This window comes from Felis catus, chromosome A3 (genome assembly GCF_018350175.1).
Source record: "Felis catus isolate Fca126 chromosome A3, F.catus_Fca126_mat1.0, whole genome shotgun sequence".
Classification (NCBI taxonomy): domain Eukaryota; kingdom Metazoa; phylum Chordata; class Mammalia; order Carnivora; family Felidae; genus Felis; species Felis catus.
The window spans coordinates 65,127,611-65,141,088 of record NC_058370.1 but is presented as its reverse complement, the minus strand read 5'-3'; the positions used below and the strand labels follow the sequence as shown (position 1 = coordinate 65,141,088).

General features: G+C 36.0%; 1 protein-coding gene across 15 annotated transcripts in view; it reads left to right on the top strand.

Moving 5' to 3' along the window:
* Positions 1 to 13,478, top strand: part of SRBD1 (S1 RNA binding domain 1) — a 226,676-nt gene that overhangs the window by 163,876 nt on the left and 49,322 nt on the right. For 13 of the 15 annotated variants that reach the window (XM_045055095.1, XM_045055090.1, XM_045055089.1 and 10 more), the window contains 3 exons: positions 4,879 to 4,985; positions 6,268 to 6,444; positions 10,300 to 10,482. In XM_045055095.1, coding sequence (XP_044911030.1) covers positions 4,879 to 4,985; positions 6,268 to 6,444; positions 10,300 to 10,482 — 467 coding nt within the window. The remainder of the gene's footprint in view (positions 1 to 4,878; positions 4,986 to 6,267; positions 6,445 to 10,299; positions 10,483 to 13,478) is intronic. The other 2 variants (XM_045055088.1, XM_045055094.1) reach the window with 1 other exon arrangement.

The window sequence follows — 13,478 nt, the reverse complement described above, 5'->3', positions numbered from 1 at the left end:
ATCACAGTTCATGGGATTGAGCCCCGCGTCGGGCTTTGCGCTGTGGGATTCTCTTTCTCTGCCCCTCCCCTGCTTGCACTCTCTGTCTCTGACTCTCTCTCTGACTCTCTCTCTCTCTCTCTCTCTCTATCTCTCTCTCTCAAAATAAATACATAAATATTTTAAAAAGACATAATTTAAAAAAATTGAAGATACTTTTTCATATAACTAGGTCACTGAGTGGTAAAGTAATCTTAGTGATAATTCATGCAGATAAGACTCCTGAGTGAGTTCTACACTCAAGGAGACAGGCTGCAAAGTACCCGCATACCAGGAGTTGGATCTGTGAGAACCATCTTGGAAGCTGCCTAGCATAGAATATAGAAACATAAGACAACTAAGTGTAGTGTGTCATGCTGGATTGAATTCTGGATAGGGAGGAAAAATACTGTAAGTACAATTGGGGTAGTTGATGAAATTTGAGTATGGGCTTTACATTAGATAATAGTACATCAGTGATAACTTTTCTGATTTTGATTATTCTATGGTGGTATGTAAGACAATGTCTTTGTTGTTTGCAAATATACACTGAGGTACTTATTTGAGGGAAAGCTAAGGAAATTCCTTGCATGTTTTCCTCTGATTTTGAGATCACTTCAAAATTTTTAAAGTTTAAAAACGCCAAGAGAAAGTATTTTTCACCTGAAAAAAAATATGTATGTAGTTCTTGAGTCCACATATACTGAATGCATCCTATGTATATCATGTGTTTAATCCTTCTAATATACTGTTGGGTTTTGTTTGCTAGTATTTTGTTGAGGATGTTTGCATCTATCTTCACAAGGAATATTGGTCTGTAGTTTTCTTTACTTGTGTTATCTTTGTTTGGCTTTGACTTCAGAGTAATGCTGGCCTCATAGAATGAGTTAGGAAGGGTTCTCCTCTCTTCTGTTTTCTAGAAGAGTTTGAAAAGGATTAGTGTTAATTCTTTTTTAATGTTTGGTAGAATTCATCAAGCTGTCTGGTCCTGGGCTTTTCTTTGTTGGGAGATTTTTGATTACTGATTGAATCTCTTGCTTTAAGTCTGTTCAGATTTTCTTATTTCTTCTTGAGCCCATTTTTGGCAATTTCTGTGTTTCTAGGAACTTGTCCATTTTTTATTCCTTTGCAGTTTATCTAGTTTAATTTGGTTTTAAATTTTTTATATACATTTATTTATTTTTGAGAGACAGAGAGAGACAGAGCACAAGTGGGGAAGGGACAGAGAGAGAAGAAGACACAGAATCAGAAGCAGTTTCCAGGCTCTGAGCTGTCAGCACAGGGCCTGATGTGGGGCTCGAACTCACAAGCCGTGAGATCATGACCTGAGCTGAAGTCGGACGTTCAACCGATTGAGCCACCAGGCGCCCCTTATCTAGTTTAATTTGTATTGAACAAGAATGCATTTTTATATGGTGTATATATATGTGATTCGGTTTTATGTGAATTTATACTTAAACCATACAAAATAAATCTGCCATAAAACTGCCTTCCCTTGCCTTGCATACCTGACCTAAAAGGCATTTATCATGTTGGTGTTTTGAGCATTCCATTTGCTTCACATCCTTACCAATACTTGGTATTTTCCATCTTTTGCATCTTAGCCATTTTGGTAGGGATGTTCCCAGTGTTTTTGTTTGGTTTTTAATTTTGCAGGTTTTATACTGTCATCTACAAACACATTGTTACCAACAATGCCATCTGGGGTCGATCATTTTTATTGTTTTGTGTATTTGTAAAATCATTTTTAAGTTTATTTTAAAGTCTTACAGGGTTTTTTTTTTCTATTTAAAATGTGCCTCAAGTCCAGTTGAATGGAGGAGTCAGCATTTTCTCTCATTTTTGTCACTATTAACACTTCCAAATCTGGTAGTTGAGCTTGCTTCATTGCTTTTCTTTTTCCTCAGAGTTTATGGTGCTTAAGGTCAACTTGAGCTAACTTAGTTAAAATATTACAATTGCTGATAATTCAAAAAGTGTTATACTCAGTAACATCCTTTCTGAAAAATACAGTGAAAGTTTGTAACTAAACTTGGTTGAAAGAATCAGAACTTTGCCAGTAGATGATAAACTTCTCATACTTTCTTTGATACTCTGCTTCATAAACTTGTAAAGTTACTCTTTAACCTTTCCGTCAATCTGTGACAATCATTTATTAAAAGACCTAATGAGACAACCAGGAACATTGAAATTGAAATTGTCCATGTTCCTGGCCAATTTATGTATCCCTCTCACGTGGTACCCTCACCTGGCTGCATTATTGATTGTACTGTTTATTCCATGTTGAATATGTGCAACATGCTCTGTGTGGGTTATTTCTGTCTTGACTTTTCTGTGCTGCTGGCCAGCCACCAAATTAACTTTATGACCCTCTAATTGATCACAACCCTCAGCTTGAAAACCATTGATTTTAGGGGCCCCTGGGTGGCTCGGTCGCTTAAGCGTCCGACTTCGGCTCAGGTCATGATCTCACGGTCCGTGAGTTCGAGCCCTGCGTTGGGCTCTGTGCTGACAGCTCAGAGCCTGGAGCCTGTTTCATATTCTGTGTCTCCCTCTCTCTCTACCCCTCCCTGCTCTGTCTCTCTCTGTCTCAAAAATAAATAAACGTTAAAAAATTTTAAAAGAAAAGAAAAAAGAAAACCATTGATTTTACTGTTATTATCATCTGCTGCAGTGAGGCCAGTCTCCCCAAATCATATGGTCTTCCAGGGATGGGGTGGATGCATGGAACACAGTCACATTTCTGTTTGGAAGGAGGAAAAGAGGGTTGGAGACTAGAGGTTAGGCAACCAAGACCGTCCAGCTACAGGGACTACTTACCAAGCATCTGGTGTGGTTTGACATATGTGGGGTTGTTTGCCTTTATTCTAATGGCTCGCAACTATGACTTTTAGTTTTTCCTATTTGCTTATAGTTTTGTCTCTTTCCTCAGATACTTTTCTTGTCCCTGTCATGGTGCTTGCTGCTACGTTGTCTGCCATCTCCTACCTTCTCATTTTTAAACTGTCCCTTTTCATTTTGCTGTTTCTCATCTACTTAGGCCAAGAAGACTCTCCAGCTTCTTAAAAGTTGTGCCTCAAAAGTAATCAGGTTCTTAGCAGGGTCTTAGGTTTTTCTTTATGATCCTTTTCATGATTATGTTTGCTTATTAGGATTTTTAAAATTATGTCTGTAGTTTTTAGCTGTGGCCTAGATAACTAGGTTATCTCTGTAATATGAGAATACTCCTGCACCCTTCAGTCTTCCAGAACAAAAACTTCTATTACTAAAAGATAATAGTGTAATTACAATCCCTAAGGACTCTATTTACTCTATGGTCTTCATAAGACTTTAAGGTTATCAAACTTAACCTTGTTTTCTTGAGACAAATGGGGAAGGATGCTGACCTATAGTTTCCCATCTGGGAACAACAACTAGAGTACCTTTAAGGTTAGAATTATGAATAACATCAAGTGTATTAGGAGGTACTCATTGTGATAATCTGGCTTCAGTTAGCCAACAAATATTTACCTTCAAATACTGTGTTTCATAAATACTAAGATGCACATTTTCTTACATTTTAACATCTCTGAAATCAGGATGCTTAACAATTAATGGTGTCCTAAAAAAATTAAAAAAAAAAAAATTAATGGTGTCCTATGGTTGCTGTTGGCCCCGGGGCATATCGTGGTGTAGTTTCTGTGCGAACTTGATTATTAATCTTGGAGGCATGACTGAACTGCAGACCCTTCGCTGTTTTAGTCAACAAGCTATTGAACAATAAAACACTTAAGGATCTTTAAGGAAAGAATAGGAGTTTTGTTGCTGTCCAAAATCTCTTCTGTTGATACTTTCTGTTCAGATTAAGGTAGAACTACTACCACAGCTTACAGAATGAGCATCAGAAGCTTTAAAGAAACTCTCAGAGACTATGGAGTATAACTGTCTCAGGAAATGCTCCATGACCTGGGATCTTAAGAGTTCAAGGGCAATACTGAATGGAGAAATTTAGACATCTAAGGCTCCGAGTAAAAAAGTGGTTCAGAAGAGTTGAATGCTGAATGTGAAGAAATTTTTGAAATACCTTAACCAGTTTAGATTGCTTATATTTTCCTTTTTATCTGTGCATAATAGATGATTTAAGAACTTCCTAATAAGTCTAAAAGAATTCTTTCAGTATTTAAAAAAGTAAAATTTTCAAGTAATAAGAAAGCATCGTGTCATGATTTAGCAGGCAGTGTAATTTCTTTCTTAGTGGTACGTCAACTAACAGTGCCTTTGATAAGCAATAATATCTTCACTGTGATGAAACAGAGTTTGATTTACTGTCACACTTCTTGTGTATTAGTGTACTGCTTCCTATGATAATTTACGCTTTCTTCTCCTAAGAGGAACTAAGGAACAATGCACATGTGAGTGAAGGTAACACCACCAGGCAGCGTGTGAATGATGGAGACCAGTAGGTCTCAAAGTGTGTTCCTGGAAGCAGCAGCGGTAGCACCACCTGGGGGCTTATTCGCATGCAGATTCTCAGGCCCCACCCCGGACCCACTGAGTCAGCCTGTGTTTTAACAAGCCCTATGGGTGATTTTGATACCGTGCTAAAGTTTGAGAACTACTGTTCGGGCAGAATTCTGGGAAAGGGAAACTTACTGGTGCTGTTCTATTGAGGTTAGGTATATGAGTGATTTAGAGGGTAAGAAAACGTAGATTTCTTAAGTTCGGCTCAGTTACATGCTCACAGTGTGTTTAAGAAAAGTGAAAAAATGTACTACGTTGTGTCTCAGCCAGCTGCCGGTGACACAGGTATATAATGGAGTAGTCCAAAACCTGCCTGTCTTGCTTTCACTTTTGGTTAACTTTTGATCTTTGTCTTTTTAGCATGACGTATCTCAGACTTTGCTCAAGGCAACACTGGACAGTGTTGTAGAAGAATGTGTCAGCTTTGTGGGAGTGGATATTAACATCTGTTCTGAAGTTTTGTTGAGGTGAGACGAGAGGTCTGTGGCTGAAGATCACAGAATCTTCAGTTTAACTGGCTGTTCAGTTCAAACTGAGCTAACGTAAGGAGACACATGTATGAAGTTGTCAAGTATAAAAAACCTCTGAGTTCCTACCTTGCTCTAGGTAATCAGTTTGAGGGGAAGACATCGTTCAAAAGAAGACTTATAACAATTCACATTATCCTTTTTAATACTGCAAATCTAAAGTGAAGAGCATATGGTAACCATTGAGTGCATTAGTGTTGCTAATAGAACTTAAATAAGGTTAACATGGAAAAGAGCTGTTTCCCACCACATGAGAGTAGATATTTTTCACTAGTTCAGTCTCTTGCATACATCTGTCAAAGCTGGCAGTAACCAGAAGATAAATTCTGAGGGTTCAAAGTATGGTTACCATATTTTTACCTGGAATCTGCAAGTCACATATCAAAATCTTTATCGTACTATAATCATGTCTTATATACCCTTTTTAGTGTGGTTATAGAAGAGCTGCTTTTTTCCATTCATAGTTTGGCATTTATTGCACAAGTCTGCTGATGCAGCATGAAATTCTGGACCTCTGTAAAAGATCTAGACTTCTTTGCTTTGAGATTAGTATAGCAGAAAATATCCCTTACATTTTAAGGTGTTGACTTTCTACCACAGCTACAAACATTCCATACTTTCATGTATAAAATTCAATAATAGAATTAAGAATCTCTTAAATAGTAATTTTTAAAGTTAGCACCAAGCAAACTACCTAATGATAGAGTTTTTATATTTTTAAACTAACCAGGACAGTCATGACTTTCTATAGTTTAAGGCTTTATGTTAATGAGAATAGGCTGATTAAAAAAAAAATAGGGTACTACAACACAGCTGAAGCTATTGTAACTTTTGCTTCTAACTCACTTTGTAAACTAAACAGGAATAGGCAGAATTATTACTTGATTCAGAAACACGAGGAACATGAATAGTATAGAATTACTGTGGGGAACAATTCTTTTCTTATCCCAGTGTCCATCAGTTTACCAGCATCTTTATGACAGCTGCTGGTTTTGTCATTAGTTTGCATTGTGTTGTCCTTGCCTCCTCTTGGACAACTCTTTCCCCTTTGTCTTTTTTATTTAACTCCCCTTTGGATTTACTTAACTTAGAACTATATGACAGTTTGTAATTGCAATGGTTTTTATGATGCATATCGTTGACTTTCCAGATGAGATCTTTTCTTTGATTATTCTTAGAACTATTGTATCTACCACATTATTCATTTTGTTTATTTTTTTAGGCATATTGCAGGACTCAATGCCAACCGAGCCAAAAATATTATTGAATGGCGAGAGAAAAATGGACCCTTTGTCAACCGAGAACAGCTAAAAAAAGTGAAAGGGCTGGGTCCAAAATCTTTCCAACAGTGTGCTGGCTTCATCAGAATCAACCAGGATTATATTAGAACATTTTGCAGGTGATTATTAAAGTGTGTGCTTTGGGTTCTGTTACCAACCTTCTCTGTTACTGTTGCCCATCCTGCTCACTGGCCTAAATACTAGGTGTCCATTTGTTCAGTCCTTCAGTATATGTGGACTCTAATCTTTGCTCGGCACTGGGAATCCAGCAGTGAACAAATCAACAAATTCCATGTTCTCCTGAAGTTAAATTTTAACACATGAGGCAAACAATAAATAAACTAGTAAAATAAATAGTTTCAGATGTAGTAAATATTATACACATTAAAACAGAGTGATATGACACTGTCTTGGGGAGCGGTACAACTGCTTTCAATGAGTTATTCATTGAAAAGTTATTTGAGCTGAATTTTGAATGAAATGAAGGAGCTAACCACACAGGGATTAGAAGGAAAGCATTATAGGAAGAGCATGCGGGATGTGTGCAAGGTCCTAAGGCACGACTAAATTTGGTGTATTCAGGAAATGAAACTAAGGCCAATGTGATTGGAGCATCACAAGTGGGAAGGACCGGTACAAGAAGAGGTGACAAAGAGGACTTCACAACAGCCACTTCATATTGACAGCTGTTTCCCTAAGTATACTTGGGCCTCCCCACACCCTCCTCCCTGAAAAGTGACCAAAGCATAATTGTCAGTTGTGTAGATTGAGAGCTAAATTCTTGCTCTTAATTTCTAATCCTGATAGCACAAAAGCAAAGAATTTGGGTAAACTTCGCATTTTGTAATCATGAAAGAATAGTTTTTATGTACTTGCTACTTTGGGACTACCTGTCTATATTCGTTTCTATTATGTTTTTCTTTTGACAAAATTATAATAAAGGGGCGCCTGGGAGACTCAGTCAGTTAAGTGGCCGACTTCAGCTCAGGTCATGATCTCGCAGTTTGTGAGTTTGAGCCTCACCTTGGGCTCTGTGCTCAGAGCCTGGAACCTGCTTCGGATTCTGTGTCTTCCTCTCTCTGTGCCCCTCCCCTGCTTGTGCTCTGTCTCTCTCTCTCAAAAATAAGTAAACATTAAAAAAAATTTTTTAATAAAAAATTATAATAAAAGTAATATGGAAAAATAATCTTTAGTCTGGCAAAGACTAATAAGGGAAAACCAGACCCACTGGACAGTAATAATAATAATAATGGAAAACCAGCCCCACTGATAATAATAATATTAATAATATAAAGTTATAGTTACATAACTGGTTTTGATGTAGAAATAGATGAGAATAGAGTCTGCAATTCACCAAAATATAGACAGAATTTAGTTTATGATAAAGGTGGAGTTTCAAACACTGGTATTATGACAGCTGGCAGGAATTTGATATGTGTAGGGGAAACTGTAGTTGCACCTCATACCTTATACCCAAATAAATCCCAGATGGATCACAGACTTAAAAAGAAGAAGTGAAACTGCAAAAGTACCAGGAGACAACATGGGTAAATTTTGCAGAGGATTGGAGTGGCAGAAGGCCTTTTCTAAGTAGACCACAAAACCCAGAAGCCAGAAATGAAAAACAACTGAGGATAAAATAATCCCATGTTTCTTAGTTTATATGTTTTTTGAACACTTAGTTAGAACAGTATAAAAAATAAATGAAAAGGAAAGAGTACCTCAGCTTCTGACTTCAAATAGTTTCTTATATATTGCTTCCTGAAAGTAAATTTATACTTATATCAACTTGTATGTTTATTATTTAAAAATTCAGAGGCATCTGGGTGGCTCACTGGGTTGAGCATCCAACTCTTGATTTTAGCTCAGGTCATGATCCCAGGGTTGTGGGTGCTGCTCTGAGCGTGGAGCCTACTTAAGATTCTCTCTTTCTCTCTCACTTTCACTCTCCCTCTCCCTCTCTTGCTCTCTCCCTCCCTGTGCCCCTCTCCCCTGTTTGCATGCTCTTTAGGAAAAAAAAAAAAAAAAAAAAGGATTGTGCTACACAACTATTTGCAACTTGCTTTATTTGTTTCAGTAATACATCTTGGTTTTCTTTCCACATATTACATATAGATATAGATCATTATTTATGGTGTCTGCATAGTATTTAGTTTGTGGGGGAAACCATAGCTTAATCTAATCAGTATCCTATTGATGAACATTTGAGTTATTTTTAAAGCCTTATATTTTTTCAACTGATAATGAAGTACTTGAAGTTTCATGACTGTTACATCTTCTTGATGACTCATACCTTTGTTCGAAATGGACTGTTGCTATCTCATTGAGTGTTTTGTGCGTTGAAATCTATTTTGTTTGCTAGCTATGTTGCTACACTTGCCTTTTTAGTATGCTTGGTATTTTTTTATTTTCAAACTTTCTATGACATTTAATTTTTGTTACAACTCTGGTAGATCAATAGATTTCGTGGGTTTATTCAATTTTATATTAATACATTCACATTTACTACATTTATTGATATTTTGGACTTCATCTATCATATATTTTCTCTTCATCATGCTTTCTGATTTTCTCTCATGCTGTTTGTTGGATTTCTCAGCTAACAAGTTTTCCTTATTTTTCCACCTCGTTTTTATCTCCCCTTAGTGATTTCAAGTTGTTTGTGTTTCTCTGGTGATTATCCTTAAGTGTGATTTGGACTGGCCTCTGCAGTTAATAGGTGTCTCTGTCCTCCTCCTGGAAAAGACTAGCACCTTAGGACTCTTCCCAGCCTCTTTCCTTCAGCTGTATGTCCCATGATGAGATGACTTGGGATTTTAGTTTCAGACTATCCTATGTGTATATATATATATATATATATATATATATATATATATATACACACACACATATATTTAAATACATATATTATATATTTATAAATAAATATATTTATATATTTATATTTATATTTATTTATTTTGAGGGAGGGAGAGAGAGTGGGTGAGCAGGAGATGGGCAGTAAGAGAGGGAGACAGAGAATCCCAAGCAGGCTCCATGCTGTCAGCGCAGAGCCCAACATGGGGCTCAGACTCACAAACCACGAGATCATGATCTGAGCCCAAATCAAGAAGCAGATGCTTAACTGACTAAGCCTCCCAGGTGCCCCTATACATATATTTTTTACATTATTCATGAGCAGTTTTTTAACGTAGCAAGATTTTATAGTTTCTGTGCTCATCACTGTTTCTTGTAGCCCACACGATCACTCTTCTTGAATTTGTTGTTTTTGCTGGAATGTATTCTTAAATTCTTTTCAGAGAGAGTATATATATTATATGGGTTCTACTTCAATCCTTACATGTCTGAAAACAATTGTAATTTGCCCTCCTATCTGAATGCTAGTTTGGCGAAGTATATGATTCTCGATTCAAAATCATTTTCTCTCAGAACTTTTAAGATACCAGTTCACTGCATTCTAGCATCTGCTGTTTATCAGGGAGTAATCTGATGCCAGTCTGATTCTAGTTCCTTGGGAAGTATTCTGTTTTATTTTTCTTTCTTGATTCTTAAGTCCTATTCTAAAGTTGCCCCACAGTATGTCAAATCTGAGTCTTTTCCCATTCATCCTATTTTGTACTCAGTAGGCTCTTTTAATTTGGGAACTTGTATTTTTCTTCAGTTCTGGGAAATTGTTTTCTCTTTCTCCTTCTCCCTTTCCTTTTTATTTATTTCTCTGCGTTTTTCTCTGTTCTCCCCTAGAATGCCACTTTTACAGGCTAAATCAGTAAAGAATATTTTTGGCTTTAAGTAACAGGAAACTCTGTTAACAATGTTTAAGCAAATATGTGATAATTTCTATGAAGGGAATGGTCAGAATGTGGGTGCTATTTGTGTGTATTTGTTTGGCAGAAAAATAAGCACATTTTAAAGACTTTTCTTTTCTTCCCAATTTTCCCTTCCCTCCTATTCCTCGCCTCTTTCAATGGTGATAGTAGTCAGCAAACCGAATCTGCGGGCCAAATTCAGGGAGTTGCTGTGACATCTTCAGCAGGTGTTGAGGTCACAAATGAGAAGCAAGGCAAGAAGAAGAGCAAAACTGCAGTAAATGTTGTACTGAAGCCAAATCCTTTGGACCAAACTTGTATTCACCCGGAATCGTATGACATAGCGATGAGGTAAGTCTGAGGTCCATGTGAGAATTCTCCGTGCCCAGAGTGAGTTCTCTACAGCAAACGGCCTTTGTTTTGACATAATGGAGACTTAAAAAATATGGCCATATTTAACATGACAACATTTTTCAGAAGTTCCGCATTGCTGAGTTATGTGACACATTATTTTATTTCAGTGAGGAATGAAACCATTATTCCTGGAGCAGTGTCAAGCTAATAAACCCTGGTACTAATGGTGAAGTGTGTGTAATGGAAATTGCATGGCACTCTCCTCTGTTTGTTTTGGAAATTAACAAGACACAAATGACTAGCACCTGGCTTAAAGCTTGTGCTTATCTAAAGATAAAGCCCTTTTGGAAGTAAACAGCCAACTCTCAGATTTCTAATAAGTATTGCCCAGCTAGGTTATTACAAAGTCTAAGAAATGATGTACTTTTAATGAGCATACATTCCACAGAATGATATGGCGGAGATTTTTGAGTACATGGAAAGATTTAATGCTAGGCATTAAAAGAAAAAAAAATTAGCACCACATTGAATTAGTTTAAAAATTTTTAATTAGTGCAGAAACTGTCTCGCTACATCACTAAATAGTTTAAGGCTTTTAGTGAGTTAAATAACAGTAGGTTTTAAGATAGTGAGTATTTTAACATTCATTGAATCTGAAGTGAGATTTTTAACTTGTTTTGAGAAAATTTATATTTGATTATTTTAGTAAATGGAAATTGTTTTCTTTTTTAAAAGATGTTTGAAATTATAGATTATATAGCACATGATAGAGAACTTAGAAAATAGGGGAAAAAAGAAGTGAAAAATAATATTCTGTCAACATCAAAACAGTGGTACCTGTTTTTCCCCCAGCATTTTGTTATGGAAAAACTTAAGCATAAAATTGAAAAAACAAAGTTTACAGTGAATTCCTGTATACCCACACCTAGATTTTATCATTAACATTTTATTATGCCTGTTTTTCCACTTACCTGTCCATCTATTTGTTCCTCAGTCCTTCTTATTTTATGTATTTTCAAAGAAAATTGCAGACATCAGTATACTTTCAATACTTCAGTATGCATATCATTAACCAGAATTCTGATTATTAACAACATTTTTTCCTTTGAGGTAAAATTCACCTACGATTAAACTTTAAGTGTATATTAGCTGAGTTTTGGCAAATACTTATATGTGTATAACCCAAACTCCTCTTGAGATAAAACAAACAAACAAACAAACAAACAAAACCTTGCCATCATCCTAAAACCTTTCCCCATCCTGGACAATCCCTGTCCTAGCCTCCTGGAGCTAACTGCATGTTCTGACTTTTTCTGCCAAAGGTTACTTTGCCTCTTCTAGAACTTCTTATAAATGGTGCCATACAATTGTACTCTTGTGTAAGCCTTCTTTCAGCCTGAAGTTTAGAGATTTTTATCCATGTTGTAACAAGTTTGAGTGGCCTGTTTCTCTTTATTGCTAATATTTCATCGTATGAATGTACCACAGTTTATTCTCCTTATTGAAATACCTTTACTATTTCCAATTTTGGGCTATTATGAGTAAAGCTGCTATGAATATTCTTATACAGTTTTTGTTCTTGACATTTGCTTCCATTTTTCTTGGAAAAATACTTAGGAGAGGATTTTCTGGCTCCATAAGGTAGGTGAATGTTTTAGTATTCTTAGAAACTTGTAGCCAATGCCATTTTGCACTCCCATTAACAATATATAAGAGTTCTGGTTACTGTGCACCGTTATCATCATTTGATGTTAGTCTTTTTCATTTTAGCCATTCTCTTATGTGTGTGGTAGAATCTCTTTGTGGTTTTGATTTGCATTTCTCTGATGACATTGAGCACTTTCTGGTGGGCTTATTAGCCATTGACGTACCTTCTTTTGGAAACTGTTCATATCATTTAACCATTTTCTAATTGAGTTGTTTACCTTTTTATTATCGGGTTGTGGGAATTTTTTAAATGTATTCTGGGTATTAGTCTTTTGTGAATATATGTTTTGTCCTGGGTTGTCGTTTACCTCTTTATTTTCTTATTGGTGTCTGTTGATGAGCAGAAGTTTTAAATTTCGATGATGTCTAATATATTGATATTTTCCTTTTATAGTTATTGCTTTCTGTGTCCCGTCTGAGAAACTTTTGCTACCTCAAAACATTTTTCAGTGTTTTCTTCCAAAAGCTTTTAGGTCTGTGATGCATCTGAAATAACAATTCATGTATGATTTGAAGTAAGGATCAAGGTTCATTTTCTTTTGTCCATTACGAACATTCAGTTTTTTTGGCACCAAGTTTGAAAAACAACAACACAACTTTGTTTTTTACCCGTTGCTTTGGTGGCTTTGTTGCAAACCAAGTGACTGTGTAAGTGTGGGTCTCTTTCTGGCTCTCTTCTTGTTTCATTGATCTGTTGGTCAGTACCACACTATCTTGGTCTCTATAGCTGTATGCTAAGTTTTGAAGTCCGAGAGTGTTAGTCCTCTATCTAATTTTTTTTAAATACTACTCTGAATATCATAGATGATTTGTATTTTCCGGTACATTTTATAGTGAGCTTATCAAGTTTCATTAGAAATGATTGAGTTATGATTGGGATTACATGGAGTCTGTAGGTGAATTTAGGAATAGTTGATGTCTTCATAATACTGAGTCTTTTCACCATGAATTTATCACATCTTTTCACTTATTTTGGTCTTTCATTTCTCGCAGCAGTGTTTTAAAATTTCCACTGTACAGGTCTTATCTTGCATGTATTTTATGTTTTCCAACTTATAAATGGAATTTTTTGAATTTGTTGCTAATTTTTGCTAATATGTAAAAATACAATTAATTTTTCATAGCAACTATGTATCCTGCAGCCTTGCTAATAAGTTCACATACTAGTTCTAGTAGGTGTTTGTAGGTTCTTTAAGTTTTCCTACATAAACAATTATGTTACTAGCAAATAGATGGAAGCTTTACTTCCTCTTTTTTTAATCTTAATGCTTTTTCCTTTTCTTGCC